The sequence below is a fragment of the Cynocephalus volans genome, chromosome 6 (assembly GCF_027409185.1).
Source record: "Cynocephalus volans isolate mCynVol1 chromosome 6, mCynVol1.pri, whole genome shotgun sequence".
Classification (NCBI taxonomy): domain Eukaryota; kingdom Metazoa; phylum Chordata; class Mammalia; order Dermoptera; family Cynocephalidae; genus Cynocephalus; species Cynocephalus volans.
Genome location: NC_084465.1, coordinates 33,154,651 through 33,176,980, shown reverse-complemented (window position 1 = coordinate 33,176,980; position 22,330 = coordinate 33,154,651). Strand labels below are relative to the sequence as shown.

Below are 22,330 nucleotides of genomic sequence, written 5' to 3'. Positions count from 1 at the left end.
AGTAGCTCAGGGGAGGAGGAAAGAGGGCAGCCACAGGATGTATCATTCTATGAGGGAATGGTGTGATGTCAGAAGACCCTGGCAGCCGGGAGTCTCTTAAGAACTGCACCAAAGAAATGTTGCATGTGGACACTTGCCATGACAGAAGGCATCTGCCAACCGAGTGAGAACTACATAGAGCACCCACATGCACAGACATTTTGCCCCTTCTTTTCTTCCCTTCCTCCCAAACTCAACCCAAAGGTGTAGAAAGGAAATGAGCAGCAAAAAAAGAAGAGTGGAATGAACAAACTAGAGTATGTTTCCCCTCGAGAGGTTTCTGGGTGAGCTGGAAGAAAAGGAAAACGTTTTGAAATGTGTAAAAATTTTGATTTAAACTGGTCTGAAAATTTTAATACCTGAACATATTATTTAATATCTGAAAGTGACCAGAAAAGGTATGGTATCTGCCAAGATGCCTTCCAGAGGTATGGAAGGGAAATTCTAAAGTACATGAGGATAGTGCTGGGATAAAAATTAAGTTTGCTACTTACTTCTGACAAATTTAGTCCTGTCAATAACTGGTTACATAAATCAAATAATAACAATAAATACAAAATGTTGCTCTGAAAAAGAGTCATAGAATATAAGGGAAGTTATTTACAAGCTGTAAATCTACCACAGAAATGTTAATAATCATAATTATATAAAATTTCTCCCAAACTCTCTCCCTGCTGTTTTTCACTGGAGCTTACAAATACTTTTTAGCCAGCAACAGGAATCTTAATCCATCATATTTTCTCATTAGTTCAGATGTCTCCAGTTATGACGATCCCCAGATTAGCTTCCTTTACTTACAAATAAATTCTCAATAAATATAATTTCTGTCAGCTAGTGTTTGCCTCTTTAGGTTTCATTTTGTTCTGCACCAGCAGTATATCAGTCTTAGAGAAATGTTACTTATAGTGAATTTATTTATATAAGAGGAAGCAATCTGTCATGATTTGAAAGACAGAAATGAGAAGAGACAAAACTTTTGTGCAGTTTGAATGTTTTTCCCCTTAGGTTCATTAAAAATAGGCATACATTTTGATAGGTCATATAAACATGTAGCATATTCTATCTCTAGTCTGTAAGAATAGCTGGCTAATGAATTATTCTTCAAAAATAATTCTGATATTATTAAATTAAAATGAAAACGTATATGCTTTAAAAAAGCATGGTGAACTTCTCTTGGTTTATATGCAGTCTGTATTTAATCTCTCAAACACTTGTCTGAGTACCTTGTCATTCCAATATGCTTTCCATTTGTTGTTGCAATATTCTTTTAACAGTTTGGCAGATTATTAAACTTGTGGTTAAGAATTTAAAGTTTCCAGAAATAAGGACTGGAGACAGCACTTCCACCATTTTCATGAGGTAGAAGAATGTTCTGTCCTAATGTCCATAAATATGTTTCTCTAATGATGCAATTCATTTTTTTCTTACTGCTTTTTGCCTTTTATTACTTTCAGGTGTCTGGGGAACAGAGCCCTATTAACCTTTAAACACCTTTAATAAAACAGCACTATGGGATGAAGGCAAGACAGGCCACATGGTAAAAACACAGTGTTGCTTCCTAGTAGTTGTCTTTTGTTTTAATAAATGTAACCGATATTTCACTCACTGTTCCAGTTATCAGCACATTTGTTTTTATTGTGGCACTGCACTGTGCACTTAAAATTTTGTTAAGAGGTTCGGTCTCATGCTATATGTTCTTCCCTATTTGTATTTAATAATCAATTTCCTTGCTTTTATTTCCCCAGGATCTATCTTAACCTTTCTAGGGTATTATTAGCTCATGTGTTTGTTTAGGCATTGAAAGGATGTTCACCACATGTAGAGAATGTGCTTTATACATGAGAACATATCAGGAAATTTGTGATTACTATATGATCATAACAACTCCCATTACTCCCAAAGCTTGTCATTTCTTTTACTATAGCTCCATTCCCTTTTTAGGTAGTATGGGCTAAAACTAAAACTGAAATAAATAAAATGCTTGGAAATGGTAAAAAAACAAATCATAAAAAACATAAAAGTGTAGCAACAGTGCTTCCATACCTCATTCACAGAGGACAAAACTTTTTTTTGGTTCACTGAGAGACTGAAACAATGACTTAAAAATCCATCTAGAGTTTCTCCCATAACCGAAAAATTTAGTTTATCCACATTCCCTTCTCTATATTAAAAAATAAAAAACCCCAAATTTAACAAATTAGATTGTCTCACTATCATTCTTTATGAATCAAAGTTGTCTATCAACGCCAGTTTTATTAGATCCCAGGTCCTATATTCTAAGTTATGTATCAACCTCACATGCTGTTTCTACCTAATTGCTGGCAGGAAATCTGAACTACAGGAATGAAGTGGGTAATGGCTTGAAATCGTGATTAAATTTATTGGAAATACAGACTAAATAAGGCACATTAATTAGTATCAGACAGAAGGATGAACTGATCTCCAACAAAGCACAAACTGTTGAAGCAATAAAATTTAGAAAACGTGTCTAGGGCATAATTCACTACCGTGATGAGGAAAAGGATCTCTTTCCTGTTGTGCAAAATAAGCTCAGGAAAAAGCTGTAGTTGGTGAGCACTCATGGGATACATTTTTAAGGTAATCTGCCCTTAGGATACAATGATAAATACAAATCTTTTAATTCATTTTAAAAGTTAACTCAGTGTTCATGAGAAAATACTGAAAGGCCATTTTAGTAAAATTTCCTTGTGGAAAGAGTAATAAAAAAGAGTACTGGGGGCTTCCTATAATATTTTTTCTTGATTTCCAAGTATTTTATTTAAATTGTTCACTTACATGTTCTCTATTATCGGAATCTCTTTATAAGTACATTATATAAAAAATTCAATAAGCAACAACCTGTGAAAACTTATAAATTTGTGAAAAAAGTATAAAAATAAGATAACTATTCAGATAAAAGTCAATTCATTTCATTCAAGTAATTTCACTGACTAAATAGTTAAGAATCAATTAAATAGATTTTGTAGAAATTATGCTAAACGAAAAAAGCCACATTCAAAGACTATATATTGCCACATTCAAAGACTATATGATTCCATTTATATAAAATATCCAGGAAAAGTAAAATTATAGAGTTTGAAAACTGGTGAGTAGTTTCCTGGAACTTGGAGTAGGAGCAGGAATAGACTGCAAATGTGCATGATGGAACTTTTTGAAGTGATATGTATGCTTTAAAGTTGAATTGTGATGACAGCTGCACAAATGTATAAATTTACTAAAAATCATCTAACTTGCAAGGAGTGAATTTCGTATGACTGTCACCTAGCAAAACTGTTAAAAAGGATTCTGTAGAATAAAACATGGCATTGAGATTCTCAGGGCAGTTGCGTTCCTTCAACATCTCATAGACTAGTGGGGTAGATTAAATAAACTAATGTAAGTGTCATAAAAGAGCTTCTCAACAAGTGAGTAGTGGTGCACACTAGTGTGCTTCCAATGCGTTTCAGAAGTGACAAGACCTCAATTCCCTCAGCCACTGGGGTGGTATGGTGGGGCCTGGGTCTTGTATTTCCTGCAGCTGAGAAGCTTCTTCTATTGACTGTATTTACTATGCAAATAACATGTTTCACTGATCAAAAGCACCTTGATGAAAGAAATTACTGTTAATATGGCAATACTCTCCAAAGTGACCTACAGATTTAACAAAATCTCTGTCAGAATCTCAGCCAGGGAACTTTGCAGAATCTTTGTAGAAACTGATAAACTGATCCTAAAATGCATATAGAAATTCAGACTAGTCAAAATGATATTGAAAAACAACATAAGAACATTTGGAAAACTTGTGCTCCTGATTTTAAAACTTACTATGCAGCAACAGTAATCAAGACAGTGTGGTCCTGGCATAAGAACAGACATACAGATCAATAGAATAGAGCTGAGAGTTCAGAAACAAATTCATGTATCTATGGTCAACTGGTTTTCAAAAAGAGTACAGAAAATATTTAGAAGGGAAGGAATAGTTTCTTCAACAAACGGTGCTGAGACAACTGGATAGTCACAAACAAAAGAAAAACTTTGGACCCTTACCTAACACAATGTACAAAAATCAACTTAAAATGGATCATCAACCTAAATATGAGAGTTAAAACTATGAAAGTCTTAGGAGAAAACAACACAGGGTAAGTCTTTGTGACCTTGGATTTGACAATGGATTTTTAGTTATGACACAAAAAGCACAAGCAACAAGGAAGAAATAAATTGGACTTCATTAAAATTTGTGTTTCAAATGACAAATCAGGAAAGTGAAAAAACCTACAGAATGGGAGAAAATATTTGCCAATCATATATATGATAAGGGTCTAGTATCTAAAATATAAGTAACTCATAAACTTAAAAACCACAAGACAAACATCTCAAATAAAAATAGGCAAAGGACTTGAATAGACATTTCTCCATAGAATATATATAAATGGTTAATAAAGCACATGAAAAGATGCTCAACATCATTAGGGAAATGCAAATCAAGTCCACAATGAGATACCACTTCACATCCAACAGGAAGATTTTAAAACACACACACCCCTCGCAAAAAATAACAAATATTGATGAAAATGTGGAGAAACTGGAACCCTCATACACTGCTGGTGGGAATGGAAATGGTGTGGCCATTGCACAAAACAGTTTGGCAGCTCCTCAAAAAGATAAGATAGGATTACCATATATCCCAGAAACCCTACTCCCAGGTATATATGCAAAATACTTACAAATAGGAACTCAAACAGATACTTCTACACCAATATTCATTGTAGCATTTTTCACAATAGCCAAAAGGTAGAAAAACTTAAGTGTTTATCAACCCAGGCGAAAAGATATACAATATGTGTGTGTATGTGATATATACATACAATGGAAATTATTCCACTATAAAAAAATGAAGTTCTGAAACATGCTACAAGATGGATGAACTTTGAAAACATTATGTTGAGTGAAAAACCAGTCATGAAAGAGCACATACTATATAATTCTATTCATATGAAATGTCCAGAATAGGCAAATCTATAGAGACAGAAAGTAAATTAGTGGTTGCCTAGGGCTGGGGTAATTGGGAGTAAATAGCTAAGTGATAAAGAGTTTCTTTTTAAGGGTATAAATATGTTCTAACATTGATGGTGGTGATGACTGCACAACTTTTTAAATACACTAATATATTACTCTCAAATATTTACTGTGAATAAGTCACAAAAATAAGCTCAAGCAACTGTATTAATAAATTCTGACTGAGTGCCTATTAGGTACTAGGATTTAAGACTAAATAGGATAAGATTTCTGCCTTTTTCTCAAAGGCAGACACAATACTAAATTAACAGATGAGAAACATGTCAGTTCAAAAATTAAAAACTGATGAGCCAGAAAATATCTGTTTTCTGTTACCTAAAGGGAAGGATTATTCTCAGGAAGTGATGTTTAAGTCGAGATTCTCAGTGCCAAGGATCCACTTATACAAAGATAAGAGGGAAGAAGACTGCAGGTAGAGGAAGAGCAGGTGCAATGATGAGAACAGGTGGCGGTCATACACTGGTCATAAACTGGTTCTTTAACTTCCACCTTGTCACTAAGTATTGCAAATCACAGTGCAGAACAGTGCTATCTACCTTCACGTCACCACAGAACTATAACATGTAGAAATGAAAAAGCTAAGAGAGTACAATTCTAATAAGTGGATCACACACTACCTATTAAATAACATATGCTGCTCTTATAAATGACTTCCAAACGTTTTATTGCCTAGTGATTAGCTTCCTATTTGCATGTTAGGTTTTCTGTTTGTGCTATGCAGGGATTCTGCCATGGCTCTAATTACAATATCATTATCCAGAAAGGTGCGCACTGATTCTAACACAGCTGAGACACAGGTAGCCAAATGGCAGTTTCAGAGTATAATACCATACAGTTCTGCAAATAAATTATATACAGCACATTTCTTTGGGAGCAAACAAAAAACAACAAACAAAACAACCAACACATTTTTTTCAATGAGCTTACTGTGGCCTTGAGGCTTCAGCTTGGTCTGTCTGCAGTTTTTCTCCCCCTTCCACTTCCATTGTACAGTAAACAATTCGATTCGGAGCAACTGACTTCAAACCTTGCACTTCCATTATAACAATCTAAAGATAAAACAATTTTAAAATAATACGTCAAGTTGATAGCATTCAGCAAAATATAGAAATAGCAGCATGAACAGCAATGAAGAAGACCAAATGATAAAATTGAAAAAAAAAAAAGTTTTGTTACATGGTAACATCACTGCTATTTTATCTTCTTTATTATCCACCTCTACTCATAGATAAGATTTTGAGGAAGTCAAATCTTATGAAGAAATAAGAAACATCTTAATGAAGAAATATCTCCTGCCAGCTATAAAACAAAAGTAAGGTTAAAGACCCTAAATATAAGCCCTGTGAATTAAATAAAACAAACTCAGATCCATAACACATTAAGGCAATTCTGCATTAAGTAAAACAGAACTGCAAATATAAATTCAGTAAAGATGATAACAGGAGTACATGTTGAGTTCCATATAAAGTAATATAGTATTTATTACTGGTATACATTGTTATCATCATACCAATTCATTGATATCAATATGTGATATCAAAAATTTTCTATATTCACTTATTTAACATGACTATTACTATTTATAAAGGGATTTTGTTTTTGGTCACTGTATACCTTATCTTCAAAATAATATAGAAAGCATAATTTGCCACTGAACACTTTAATACCAACTTGGTGAAAAATAATTTTTCTATCCATTAAAGGCATGCACTAATTTAATGGAGTACACTAGGAAAGGGTGGAAAAACTGATCTTCCTTACATATCTTTAACTCCTAAGAGAAAAAGAAACAGATGTGTTTTTTTCAAGTGTGCTTTTTATGTTTGTTTAAAAGGTTGCCCATTTTAAAATACTGTAACCTAACATTCTTATTGAATGTATAAATAAAATATGCATATTACTTGCTGTGATTTTTTCAAAGTTTGCATCATGAACTTTTCTAAATTCTCAAAATTTAGAAGATTAAAAGGCATTTTTATGTATGTATATTAATTTCTTTATTGATATCATATTGTATTTGTACAAATAAGAATAATAGCATTTATGTCATGTAGCTATCAAAATTTTCAAAATATCTACCAAAACACCAATTGATCACTTAACTCCTTATTAAAGTCATCACATTTTTCACAGAGTTGTGATATGAATCTTGATTCAAAAGGTATCAAAGAAACAAACCACCTTAAAAGAACTGTTCTTCCTTTCAGCTCTGGTACAAGAGAAGAGTTATGTTTGTAAATACAAATGCTTATTTTATTTTTGTTTTATTTATTTTTCATAAAACATAGGGGAAACTGGTCACCCAGTTATTTAATGAGAAATAAATGGTCAAACTCAGAATGGGGTTCCTTCTTTAACCAGGGCTTTTATCATTTTGTCACACTGAAATGAATACCAACATATGAATAAAAATGAGGACTTAACTGAAAACAGACTAAGAATTAACAGAGAACTGGTAGATAATAGTAACATCTTTCCCAGCTGCTCTAATACTCAGGGAAATTAGGGAGAAGTACTAAATCCCGACTAAGGAAAATAAGCAAAAGTAGTTATGCATTTTTAATGACTAAAGCTTGTTAGTAATATTATAATTAGTTAGATCCTTATACAAATCAAACTAACCAGAAGCTGACAAAAATGAAATATATAACCATATCAATTAAAAGCCAGCTACATTTGTACTTACCACCATGACTCTAACGACTTCTTAATTTAATGATAATTTTTTTACTGAAACAATTGATTATACATATTTATGGTGTACAGAGTTGAATATCAATATCTATGTACAATATGTGATGATCAAATCAGGATAATTAGCATATTCATCATTACAAAACACAATCATTCTTGTGGTAATCACTTAAAACATATAAAACAACAGAATCGTGTACCACAGATAAATCTAGAAATCTTAAGAGCAATGGTTCATATTTCATAATATTATTGTTTATACTATACGTCTTTCTGCAGTATACTTAAGAGCCAAAGTGCAAGAAAAAAGAAATGAAGGGTCTGCTTAATAATATTTCTGTCACCTCCATTAAAAGCTACTGTAAACAGGACCTCCTAAAACATACAACTTGAGAAACAGCATTCTTTTCCTCAAAACAATACTCCCTACTGTGCTGGGAATGTCTTATCCTACAGAATTGCCACTTTCCAAAGATGTAACTTCTGTGATGAATCTATACATGTTAATGAAACAACACAATTCTAGAAACACGATTTCCAAAAGGAAAATAAAACATAGCTAGTCTCAATCACTAGTGATAAAGACAGCCAAGAATTCCACGGACCATCAACTAACCCAATTTTAGGTAACCATTTCAACCAATTTCCAGCAAAACTTGATAATGGAACTACAGAAAATAAAATTGATCCATATTTCATCTTTTCTTCCCCAATCTCTCTGTGGCTGATACAACAAGGATAAAATAGACAAAGGTGTCCTATAAGCAAAAAGGGAAGCATGAACAAAATATGAAACTAGATAACATGCTTCTGTGCAATATATTGACCACAGAGTTATGTGACACTTAAGCATGTGTAGTTTGTGAGAAAATGATGCTGAGCAATATGGTGAAATTGAGGAGCATATATGACCACATACAGAGAAAGTTACAGAGTCTGCCAGTCTAATATCAATGAAGAAACTCAGCGTGAAAAATCAGATAAATATATTAATGCCGCTGACACCATTCCCCATACAACTTACAGACTCATAATTCATAGATGAACATCTGTTTTTCTAGTCTTACTTAAATATTTAACATATCATTGTGGTGTTTTGTGGATTACTTTATCTCTTGCTTTATTTTTCCTTCTGAAGGTTTCATGAATGGAGACACCCAAAAGTAATCCTGCATGGCTAACTGCTGCTTTTTGATACATGAAAAGGGGGCAAAAACTAAGCTTGATAAGGGAATACGAAGTGTGGTGGGAGAAGGAGAGAGGATAGGTAGCAGTTTTAAAAAGAGGATGAAATTTGAGCAGCATTTTTCAAATCTGCACTTCATTCCTTCTCCACTGGACCAATTCTAAGCCTGACTAATGAAATGTGAGAGCTTTAAATTGAATTAACTGCTTGCCTCTCAGAGTTTTCTGCAGCTAAAATCTGGGGTCTAAGGAGCTAGGCTTGCTTAATGGCCTAGGAATAATTATTCAGCTTAGCTTGGCTGATGTCACAGGGCCTGTGGCTAGAGGGTACCTTGTCTATTCCCTCAGGTGTCCGACAAATACGCACCTGGTAGCTGTCACTTAATGTGATTTCATTTTGTTTCTGGACGTATAACTCCTACTTAAAATACCGTGGGTACTGAAGAACAGATTTTTATTATGCTGTGGTAGGAAAACATCAGCCTTGTGATAGACATAGCAATAGAAGACGTCAAAACAATTTTATAAATATGCAAACTTCTCAGACCATGCAAAAGAAAGTTTTAGCTCGTATACTCTTCCTAACATTATATTGCTAACTGAACAGCCTTCTTTAACATATTGGCAGTAAAGCACAGAAAAACAATTCATAGTTTTATTTAAACACTGACTCATCAGCCTAATTTTGTTTTCAAAAGAAAAAATAGAATTCATAAGAAGTTTATTACGTAAAATTGTTTAAGATTTTTGAAAAATAGAGAAAAAAGAAAATGCTCTGAACTGTTTTCAGTGCTGAATGTTTAAATATAATAGATGTATACATCATAAAAATTATATGCTCTACAAATTATTTTTTCCATCAATGAATTTAAATGCCAAACTCTTGTTAGAAAAAGATATACTATAATTAAATGATTGATTTTGTTTTGTACAAAACCTTAAAAAAAAAAAAAAGAGTTGGCCCATTTTATTTTAGTAAGCAGGAGATCTGAGGCAGGAATGATGAGGAAATTCCACGTGCAATATACTATGTAGCTTCAAATTAAACATCTTTATGTTATGAGGCTGAAGAGATCGAGAAGAAACCCAGTAGCAAAGCCATTTGGCAAAGTCATTTGGCAAAGTCATTAGGTAAACCCCAAACTGAGTCTTGAGTAAGAGGAAAGCCACATATTTCTACTCTGACGCTGTTTAATCTATTAACCTACGAAGAAATCATTAGCTTGGAAGTTAAGAAAGTGAGAGGCAATTGACTTATCCTCAAGAATTGACTTTATCTTAGAATTAAATAAATGGAGAAAAAAGGAAAGTAGGCATCTGCGTTTTTTTTTTTGTAGTTGTTTTTTGCCATAAACTAAGTCAGTCAAGCATCAACAAAGAAATTTCAAACTGTACCTCCTAAGACTGTACACGCTTTTCTCTGCCAATCAGCAAACACAAACAGCAGTGCTGGGAACTAGCAGAACGATATAAGGAAGGAGTTACAAGCTTCAATATAGGTTTTGGGAGAGCTATAAACTTAGGCTTCACAGTGCTAGCATTTACTTATAGAACAAAAATTATAGAGGGAAAAAAGCTGGAGCTTAAGCCTAAGAATGACTTTACAGTCCTCATTTTATGATATAATCTTTAATCCTGTGCTTCGCATACATTCTTTCTTCTGGAACTTAAAGATGTTTGTTGTGTGTGTGGAAGTGTATAGACATAGATACCTAGATTAGCCCACATACATAGATTAGCAATAAAGAAATGTAATCATGAAAAACATCAACAGGTAGCTGTATTAAGAGTATCAGTATCTTTGGTTTCCAGTGATTTGTATAAAAAGAATGAAACACTGAAGTTTTGGGGAATAAAATTTTAAATGCATGACATTTGTTCTTCTTTGTAATATTTACTGGGCCTATAATGAAGATGTAAGTTCTGGAAAGGAAGAATTTTCTCCTTATCATCTACAGTACCCAATATTGTGCATTATACCCAGTTTATTCCATTTGATTCTAGAGAGATGATCCCCCTGGTGAAGCAGATTAAAAACAAGGTTAACCAAAAGCCTCAAAGGAGTTTCCAAATTACAGAGAATTCACTTAGATGTTTAAATCTTATTTCCACCCAAGTGTGTTTTGATGCTTATGTTATCAATGAAATTACACTAGCCTAACTGGCATAAAGAAGACTTGCCTCAAAACTTTTATTATTTCATTATTTAATCCTAATACTGCTGTTATGTTCAAAGGAAAATTTGCATACATTTGCATACACAACCTGATTGACCAACAAATAAAGAATAATTTGGCATCTTCAAAATATATGACCCTGCTTTAAATTCTACAAGTTACCACAAAGGTCAGCAGAAATTATCATGCAGCCTCATTTCTGCCGTCAGAGGTGAGCATGAGATAAAGCGACTTACCTCCAAAGTGAATGACAGCACCACGTCAGACTTTGACAGCTGAATCTCATTCTCATCTCCTATGTCCAAAAATGCAGAATTCTGTGATCGTTTTAATTTTTGTAATTTAAATTCTGGACCACCTTTTGAAACTGGAAGACTTTCCAAATTGGCCATTAGCAAATTCACTGAAGACCGCAACTCTTCTATGTACATATTCTCCATTTCTTTTGTTATAAATTTGGGGAATTTTCTTTCCTTGAAAATAATTTTAAAAATAATAATGTAATACAAGTCATATTTTAATTTCATCACAAAATATTATATGATGCAAACATTCCACTGTCTAGAAATTATGACACAATTAACATATTTATCCTGCTTTTGTCTCCAGGCTGTAAAAGCTTCAGGCTCTGGCAGTTTTCATTATGTTTAAAGATAACCTTATGCATCTTACTGAGGATCATGGTGGTACAAAATGAATAACATTATATATATTTTCACGTTAGCTTTATTTCTGACAAGATTTGCTTAATGGAAAAGTGAACTCTGAAAACACGCACGTAAGATATTTTAGTGTACAGATGAACCCTAATTAGTCACTGTTAACTTTGAAATGCTTGGGGAACTGGACTATAAGAACATGTTCTGGATATACTGATTGTGAGTTAGGAAACAAACATTTTAACAATATCTCTCTTTCTTAGCACCGATGTGCATTGTTGGGAGGGTATGCTTTTTAGACATAAGCATTCACATTAAAAAAAACCCATATTACTGAATAATAACATGGTCAAATTAGTAATTTTCACATCACACAAATGTGCCCAGATCCCTTATGGCCATAAATTCAGTTTTTTACTAAAGGTTTAGAATAATTTGTTTCAAGCAAATGGCCAATTTATGATAAAAGCTGTTAAATGAAAAAGAAAGTAACAATCTCAGTTTGGAAGATTCTATTTTCTTTCTGAATCACATGAGCATTGCCTTTCAATTCTTGTATCTCTGCAATCTATTTTTGTTTCTTTCACTCTGTTAAAAGGATGTTCCAAATATTGATATTTAGATAGATAGTACCAAATTGTCCTTAGAGAAGACTGTACAAATTCATATTCTCACAAACAGCAAGTAAGTGCACATTCCTCCTCATACTCTTGGCTGCTCTTTAATCTTTGCCAATCTCTCTTACCGACAAGAGGGTACATATGCTTAGCTTTACCACATAAAGCCTGGCATCACATGACCCACACCACACATAACTGGCCAGGTGGACGACAGCCTAAAGCAGCCGTCTTTCAAATGCCTGCCTGATGCTCCAGAAAATCACCACCTTTACTGTTGTTTCCCTTGGCATCATTCAAAACCTAACCTAAGAAATCCACATCTCGAGTATGACTGGAACACGTCCACACTGCCCTTGTCAACCTGCACCTAGTCTCTGCCTCGCTTGCACCAGTTCATTCATGGTGCAAGCGAGGCAGAGACTAGGGATGAGAAGGAACAGCTGGCACCCCTTCACCAATGAGTCCCAGAGTCTCAGGCCACCCGTTTTTCTCACCCCTCCCAATAAACTTCACATACTTCTTTTAAAAATAATTTACATATAACCAACATTAAAATTGCATATTTATTGTGACAGAAAGATTAAATATCCACATTAAAAATTAACTTTCCCAAAGAAGATTCTTAAGTATCCTTTTTAACACTTTTATATAGTTTGAAGCAACATTCCAAAATAGTAAGTTTGCATCCTTAGGAAAAACACATAACTACACTTGGTTTCCTTTGGGGGAAAAATATTGTTTGTAATGATTTTTTTCCCCAACATAAGCAAGGGGGGGGGGAGAGGAAAATAAGCCATAAAAATATACTTTTACATTTTGGGGCTAACTTTAAAAGCTGTCAGAAAACTTCCAAAACCCAGAAATAAGGCAGAAAATTGACAGGGCAGGTCCTTTCAATGCCATATGGGGTGAAGGTAGTACAATGATCATGTAGGGAAACGCACTTGTTTCAGCTTACTGTTCACAGTGAGCAAAGGCTCCAGACAGTAAAGTTGCGTGTTACCTTTCAGAATTTTGTTTAGAAAAGATACAAATAATTGGTGAGTAAAATAATTTAGTGGTTATAGTGTAAATCCGTGTTGGAAATTAACCATTTTAGGATCCAACCATGAATCTCATCTTAACAATGCCCCCAAATACCTAGTTTTCCAAATGCTGTTTGGACTGGTTTCAACATCTAACTGGTTTGTTCATTAATTACGCATTGAATGAAATATTTAATGTGTTCATTTTTTACTTGTACCAAAGCCATAGTTATGCCTTTTAAAAAAGCAAAAGGAAAATATATCATGTATTGAAAATTCTGATGCACCATTTTATTTTAAAACTTCCAAGGTATTATTTTATAGAAAACCTAGCATCAGCACTTGAAAAAAAAAATAACCTACTTCTATTTAGATTTAGTTAAAAACACTTCATTCACTATCATCTGCCAAAGAGGGGAATGGCAGGCATAACTAAAACTGACTTTTCAGGGAATAAAACCATATTGGACAGAATTAATTTTTTTATTTGAAAAAATCTCACAACTCTGTTTTAAAGCTTTCAGGTTTATTGATAGTATATCATCGATTTACTTAACCTACTGTGTTGCCTTTTACTTGAAAACAACAAAACCAATTGTACAAGTATACATGCTAAATTTGATCTTTTAAATTAGAATTGAATCAGACATAGGGTTTTTCTAGCTGTTTAATATGAGTAATTCTTATAAACCATATACTAATAGATTACATGTTCTAATTTAGTCTTCCGATCAGCATAGCTCACTGGCAGTCCTAACACATAATATACATGAAAACAACAATCTCAGGATTGTGGCATCAAGTAAACTACTTACTATTGTAACGCTGGTCCCAATCACAACTAACATACTAAGGTGTTTCAATTTTTTGTTACAAATTGGAGCAGATTCACAGTTATTCTTCCCATATTCATAACCTCTCTCGCTTTCAATTCAAGCAGGCCCTTGAGTGGAAGGGAAAGGAGGGAGTCCTACAAATAATTCAGGAATTCTGCAGGGCCTGGGCTGTCTCATGACAATATGCCAACATGTGAAGATTCAGTCATGGAAAGACATTCACCGACTGCTATATGCTCTGCTCCAGGCCCCTGGGATATAACCATGAAGTTAAAGGACAAACACCCTGTGCTATCATGGAGCCTATATTTTACTGTAAGGAGATTGACATAATAAATAAAAAAATCATTTCATATGGTAGAAAGTGGTAAGTGCTATGGAGAAAAAGTCTGAATAGTGACACGGAGTGAGTGGTAGAAAGGGGTTGAGACTTGAAAGAGAATGGCCAGGGAGGATCTCAATGGGGAGATGATGACCTTTGAGCATAAAAGTACATGAGGGAGTATGACAATTCTGTGTGTCAGTTTGGCTAGGTTATGATGCCTAGTTGTTTGGTCAAACTCCAATCAATGTTGCTGTGAAGATACTTTTTTAGACGTGATTAACATTTACAATCAAGTAGACTCAGTAAATCAGATTGCCCTCCGATATGTGGGTGGGCCTCATTCAATCAGCTGAAGGGCTTACAAGCAAAGCCAAATTTCCTGAAGCAGCAGCAATTCTGACTCAACATTGCAATACAGAAACCCAGCCTGAGTTTCCTGACTGCTGGCCTGCCCTGCAGATTTTGGACTCAAGACTGCAATACCAACTCTTACCTGAATTTCCAATCTGCCAGCCTGCCCTATGGATTTTGGACTTGACAATTCCTACAAGCTCGTGAGCCAATTTCTTGAAATCAGTCAGTCAATCTCTCTCTCTCTGTATATATGTAGAGCATATATATATATATATATATATATATATATATATATATAAAAAATATCTATTTCATAATATTATATCTACCTATTCATTGTATCTATATATCTATCTCATGTCCTACTGGTTCTGTTTCTCTGGAGATCCTGACTAAAATGGAGAACAAGCCATGTGAACGTCAGTGGAAGATTGCTGCAGGAAGGAGGAGGAGTCAGGGCAAAGACACTGTGGCAGGAAGAGCAAGGAGGCCTCCGTAGCTGAAGTGGATTCAGCAAGGTGAGAGCTTAGTGGACAACAACGTCAGAGGGGTGACAAAGAGCAGATCACACAGAACTTTGCAAGCCATTGTCTAAACTTGTTATTTCACTCTTGGCGACTTGAGAACCATCACAAGGTCATATGCAGATGATCACTGACTGACTGCTGTGTTCACGGCGGCAGGGGCAAAAGCCAGAAGACTAGCTAAAAAAAAAAAAAAAAAAAAAACGGCGGCAGGGGCAAAAGCCAGAAGACTAGCTAAAAAAAAAAAAAAAAAAAAAACGGCGGCAGGGGCAAAAGCCAGAAGACTAGCTAAAAGAACAGAAAAATTATCCAGGGGAAAGACAATGATGACTGCATCAGACCAGAAAGGAGAGGATGGTAGCTGTCAGATTCTGGAAATACTGTCAATGTAGACGCAAATGATTGCCTGATAAGTTTTGCATGAGGTATCAGAAAGAAGAAAGTAAAAGGTGATTCCAAGTTTTTTGGCTTGAGAAACTGGATAGTATTGTCAAGAACTGACCTACCCTGACCACTTGGCTAAAAACTATAATCACTCCCCTACCCATCCTGCATTCCTGATCTCACTTTCTCTGATCTATTTTCTTAGTAGCAATAATCTCCTTCCACAACTCAGTTACATGGCACATTTATTGCCTGTTGCGGGGCTCTTCCAAATAAATTGTAAGCTCCACCAGGGCATGGCAGGAATACTTCTGTCTTGTTTTATCCCAAGACAGTTACATTTGTCCAGATGTATTCCAAGTGCTTAAAACAGTGCCTGGCTATATTAGGAGGTTTTCAGTAAATATTTGTTCCATGAATTTACAGATAGGAAAATTGAGGCTCAAAAAGATAAAACAATTTGCCCACTGTTAAAAATCTAAGAAATGGAAATCATGGCTCTGACCACAGGTCTTTCTGCCCTGTCCACATTTTTACCACTACTTCCTAATCATCCCTTGGTTAAAAAGATGAAAGCCAACATTTCCTTCCCTTGGAAGACATTTCTGCCCTGTGGTTTTATTGTTATTATATTGTGTTCTTTATTGCCAACTATTAACTTTTAACAAACCACACTTCAGGATATCAGACTGAAGAGGCAGCGGGGTGGGAGAGAGCAAGCCCAGGCTCTGGAGTCAAAGGCCAGGGTGGGAGGCCCGACACAGCCACGTGCTTGTTACGGAATCGTGATGTTAGCAAACTTCCCTAAGCCTCGGTCTCCTTATCTATAAAATTAAATTCATGATATCATCTGCCCTTGTGGCTTCATAAGATTACTCTAGGAATATAATGCAACAAGGTCAGTACATTGTAATTAGCCCTATAAATATTTTATTAAGATGGCTTCAATCTGGTGAAATTGAAGTGGAAAGCAATTAAGGCTGCTCAACCTGCTATATCAGTATTTTCACTGAAAGGTATCCATTTTGGGGAGTTTGTTTTCTTTTCCTCCCTCTCCCAAACCCATCAGCTTCAATTTTCTTCACACTTCTTCCACTTTATCCACATTTCTGATGAAGCCAGTAGGGTCCCCTCCAGGTGAAGCCTTTGTGCATTCAGCACTAACCCTTTCTTCTGACCCAGACCCAGGGGTTATTAACATACATTCTCCTCAGATGTGAACTTGAGAACATAGCTGAGGCTTTCCTTCCTGTCCTGTACCTCTCCAGAAAATTACGTAAACTTTATTCCAAAGCATTGCATATTCAGCCAGGCCTTTGCAGGAGCAAGGTTAATTTATGACTATGTGTACAGCCTCAGGTACAATCTATAGACAAGTAGGCAAGTTCCAAATGCTGAGCACAGGTCTAGCGTCCTGCCCCACACCACCTGGTACATCTCTCTGGATCCTCCCTTAGTTTTAGGTCTTTAAGAAAAGAAAATGCCCTTCCAGTCAGGTTCAATACAGGCTAAGGTTTCTGATAAAGTATATTTCTCTTTAAAGCTCCCAATAGGCTCAAGCTGCTTGATCTCTATCCAATGAATTCCACATTTCAATCTCTAGAATGATTCAATGCCCCTTTAGAGATCCAGAGGACAGCAATAAGGTGTGTTGTCCTTTCAACCATTGCCCTATATGTGAGTAACCCTATAGTAGCCCCTAATTCATAGCATCGAATACCTTCATTTATCTGGAGATTCTTCCTCATATACCTCTGGCTTGGTTGTCACAACTTTCTGTCATCCCTTACTGTGGATTGGATGTCCCCCCAAACTTATCAAAGTTTGATTTCCACTGCGACAGTGTTAAGAGCATGGGAAATTCTATTATAGTAATTGAGAAGTGGAGCCTTGAAGAGGTGATTAAATTGTAAGGACCATGCCCTAGTAAATGGATTAATCCATTGATGGTTTAATGCTGATCATGTGTGTGGTTCTGATGGCTTTAAAAGAAGATCCAGTGAGGATCTCTTGCTTCTGCCTGAATCACTGAAGTCACCACCAAAGAAGGTCCTCACCAGATGTGTTCCCTGGACTATGATCTTCCCAGTCTCCTAAACTGTAAGCAATAAATACTGTTTCTTTACAAATTACCTAGTTTCAGGTATTTCTGTCATAAGCAACAGAAATGGACTAATACATCCCTATTACCCAACTTCTCTAAACTTTTCTCTATTTTTTCTTACTGTTTTATTTAATAAGCATTTAGATAAACATAGTATTGGCATTCTTAAAGATATCACATATTCATGAATATATATTTTCTTTGCAGAAGCACAAAAATTTAAGTGTTAAAATGAGTCTGAGATATATCTTCTCGAGTACTGGTGAAGTTTGCTATCTTGATTTGGGAGGTGGTTAACACAGGGTATATATACACGTACATTCCCTGAGCTGTAAACTAAAGATGTGTACGTTTTATGAGAGACAGAGAGACAGACAGTCTATACACCCAATATTCAAAGTTTTTGCTTAACAAAGGGAAAGGGAGAAAATCTCATGCTCAGAGCAGTCAACAGCACTATAAACACAATTCTATCGGGAAGGACTAAAATTTTTATACCAATTAAGTCAATTAATCCATCAATTCACTAAAGAATGATTTAGACAATTAAGTTCCATTCTCTCCAAAATTCTTAAGTATTCAAAAAAAAAACCTCGTGGGCTTTGTTTGCAATCTATCACTGTTTCCGGAAATAGTGACTGCACAAATGAAATAACTACAACATTACACGGGACACGCTTTACCTGTCTACTCTGCACTAGATATTTCAAATTATATTTTTCATGCATTTAATAATTCAATCAAATATTAGTTGGCATCACTGTGTACCAGGCACCATGCTACATACTTTGAATATATTATATGATTCCACAGGGAGATTTTTCTCCCTGATTATATTCTGCTTAGTGCAACATTAAAATTCTTCAAGATCTGCAGGTAAAGAAATTCAGGCATTGTTTTTGGAAAAATCTTTTAACAAAACTTATTAATGAATTTAAACATTTCACATGTTAAGAATGGATTCATAAAATGGATAATATGCTCCATTTAAATAATGTGCACTCAGATATCTGAGATTAAGAGGTATACATGTAGAAGAGAAAATGATAAAATCATGCTGGTTTTCTTTGTACAAAACACTCAGCTCACAAAAATGTAGGCAAAGAAAGCAATGTGGAAGAGCATGCCAAAGTTAATAATTTACCTTTGCCATTTTCTCTGCCAATTGTAGCCGACCATCAAGTTCCCTTCTGATCTGGGCTGCTTGTTCATCTGCATTATCCAGCTTAAAAATAAAACAGAAATTACCCGTATATGATAAGTTAATGCAAGGGACCTACTGAGTAAAGCAAAGATTAAATGACTCAAAAATGTTTAATAAATTCTCTCAGCTACCTATTGAGAAGAGATTACAGAAGTTTGTTTTATTAGATTGGGTCCAGTAGCTTATAGGTTGGTTTACCAAAAAATCTAATTCTTGTGCCCAACTTGTCCACAAAACTCTGAACCAAGAAATCCTTGTTTCCTTGAGATTATATTAAATTGTCATTAAGTTCATTCAGTCCATCCTTTTCTCTTCATGAAGGTCAGTCCTAAACAGTTCCAAATGAATGATTCTCTTTTTGTTCTTTTAAATTCCTATTATGCATTTCTGAACGATGAGATACTCAGTAATGTTTCACTTCTCTCTTTGTACTTTTAGAAAATATTCCCTTCATTTTAATAAGTTTGAATTAGTGCTAAACTATAAAAGTACTCTTTGGTTGATATAACTTCCTACCATATACTTCATATACTCCTCATTCTAGTAACAACAGACTCATAAAACCAAGAAATCCTTCCACACCTGTAGAGATTGGCAGCACATTAGAATTCTATTCGCTTGTTCTAAATTTGATTGAAAGCAAGCAAAGCATAAGAACTCCCCACTTATGTGGAAAATTATTTTCACTTCTCCAATAAAATAAACCTTAACCTTTTCTATAACTTCCTTTAATTTTCCTCATGATTTCTTTTTCCCCAATTATTAATTCAATCTTCCTTTATTAGTTTGTTATTAAAAAATGTTAAATTGAGGGTGTGTTAAATTTCTCTTGACTTTGATTCCTTCCCCTTTCCCACTCCCATTGTTAAGAGGCAGTGAGAGAAGGGGCTGGAGAGAGAGGCAGAGCTACTTCAAAAGCTACTCTTCACAAACAGCAGACATTAGGGAGTTTTAGTTCTTACCTCAATGGGACTTCACTGGGAGGTTTTAGGGGAGGGATAGTCTCAGATCTAAGCTTTGGGAAGAAAAGATCTCTCTATCTCCAGCAGAAACAACAGGTCAGAAGGAAGCAAAAAAGCCTGCTGTTTTGGGGTTGTTTTTTTTTTTCCTACATATAAAGAAAAAAAAGGCCTGGGATTACCTTTATAAAAAATGTTCCCACGTGGATAAAAAAAATCAAATTCATTTTGAAACAAGTTTAAAAAATAGACAAATTTTCTTAAAGTAAATCCTTGTTGTAAAGGAATTTTGATCCCATCTCAAAAATTAATGTACTTTTATTTTAATTAATATGATTCAAAATCAAACAGAAACTTGTTTTTCTTCACTGTGTCTAAAACCAAAGTGGTTTAAAAACTAATATAATTATGAAGGAAAAGAATATCTTATAAGTACTTGTTCCAGAAACTGAAATCTCTCATTACAAGCTCCTAAAAACAAAAATGATGTATAAAAATATTCTAACTACAATAATACCTCAAATACACTAAATGTAATAGAAATATCTTCTGATTTTTGCTTAAATGCTGACATGTATTTTTTCCCACAGAATTATAAGGTTACTTCATTTAAAGGAGTTATATTTCTTCTCCCAGCTCCATCAAAAAAAAATATTTTAAATCCCAAAACAAAAGGCCATAGCACTTCTTCAAACTTCACCAAAAAACCGTATTTAACATCTTTAAATATTTATGTCTTCAGATTAACAGTTCTTACTTAATTTTAAATGGAACTGTTTGAGTCATGTCTGGGTTTTTCAGTGTTTTCTTTATAAGAGGTAGTTTTCTACTACTTTTTAAAATATTAATGCCTTAATTGCATTTGTCTGAAAAAATGTAGGCAAAGAAAAGTACAGCATTGCTGTACTGAACTGTCTTTTAATATTCTTCCCTTCATAAACCTACATTTTCAGAGATCAAAAAGGTACTAACTTTAATGACTTACTGGTGTCATTTTGTGAAACTAAAAGACCATACTTCCAAACATGTTTCAGAAAAAAAAGGGAAAGCTAATTTAATACAGACAATGAACAAAAATTTAATTGTGTATATTTGCTTTATGTAATGCTAGACAGAATTGAAGAGAATAAACCAGTTGGTTAATTTTTTTAACGTGTAAAAATATTAATTTAACTTCTTGTTTTGTTGTTTTCTTTCAAGTTTTGAGTATTTATTACTTTTTAAAATGTAATTTACTTAATTGAAAGTTTGTATTATTTAATTTTCATGAACATTTTCTCAAAGGTAGACTTTTTCAATTGAGATAACTGCAGGCTCATGTGCAGTTGTAAGAATTAGAGAGATGCCCATTGTATACTCTTCCCAGTTTTCCCCAATGGTACCATCTTACAAATCTATAGTATCATACCACACCCAAGATACTGACATTGATAACCACCCATCTCACTCAGATTTCCGCAGTCTTATGTAGAGAGAGAGAGAGAGAGAGAGAGAGAGAGAGAGAGAGAGAGAGAGAGTGTGTGTGTGTGTGTGTGTGTGTGTGTGTGTGTGTGTGTGTGTGTGTGTGTGTGTGTGTGTGTTTCTCTAGCCACTTCAGGAACATATCATTTTGCCAGCTGCAGATACTGTTATAGTAAAAATAATTCTCTTTCTTTTCTGAACCCTCTATAGAACTTAAATAAGTGGTTTTGCATACACGCTCAAAAATAATAATAATAATAAAGAGGGGGATGGTGAAGAAAAAAAAAATAAAGAAAAGCCTGAATGGTTTATAGAAGAGGGGCATTAGACTTAAAATGCTGTTGACACACCAGATCCTAGTGCTGGATTTCGGCTGCAAAATAAATAAAATGAGGATGTGTGGACTCTGGGAACTGCAGTAGGAGTCAGAGGTGAGTTCTCACTCCACCAGGAAAACTTCATGTTTTAACCACATTTTATTTTACTTTTAATTCCTGATTTCAACATTTTATGTGACAGTAGATTACCTGGCACAGAAAATTTTACAGGTCTTTTAAAGAAGGTCACTCAACCCTGACCATAACAGACACCAAAATGTATCTTTATTCTTTGCAATGCCTCTAGTTTCTATTACACAGAGCATATTACCACTTTAATTATCAAAATATTTCACTGGCTTTACAAATATTATATGGAAAATATAC

The 22,330-nt window shown here is 34.5% G+C and overlaps 1 protein-coding gene across 13 annotated transcripts in view; it reads right to left on the bottom strand.

Moving 5' to 3' along the window:
* The window catches only part of CADPS2 (calcium dependent secretion activator 2), a 498,805-nt gene that overhangs the window by 286,310 nt on the left and 190,165 nt on the right, over positions 1–22,330 (bottom strand). For all 13 annotated transcript variants that reach the window (XM_063101364.1, XM_063101369.1, XM_063101373.1 and 10 more), the window contains exons 4-6: positions 19,147–19,227; positions 11,408–11,644; positions 6,043–6,164 (exon numbers count right to left, since the gene is read on the bottom strand). In XM_063101364.1, the coding sequence (XP_062957434.1) occupies positions 6,043–6,164; positions 11,408–11,644; positions 19,147–19,227 (440 nt within the window). The remainder of the gene's footprint in view (positions 1–6,042; positions 6,165–11,407; positions 11,645–19,146; positions 19,228–22,330) is intronic.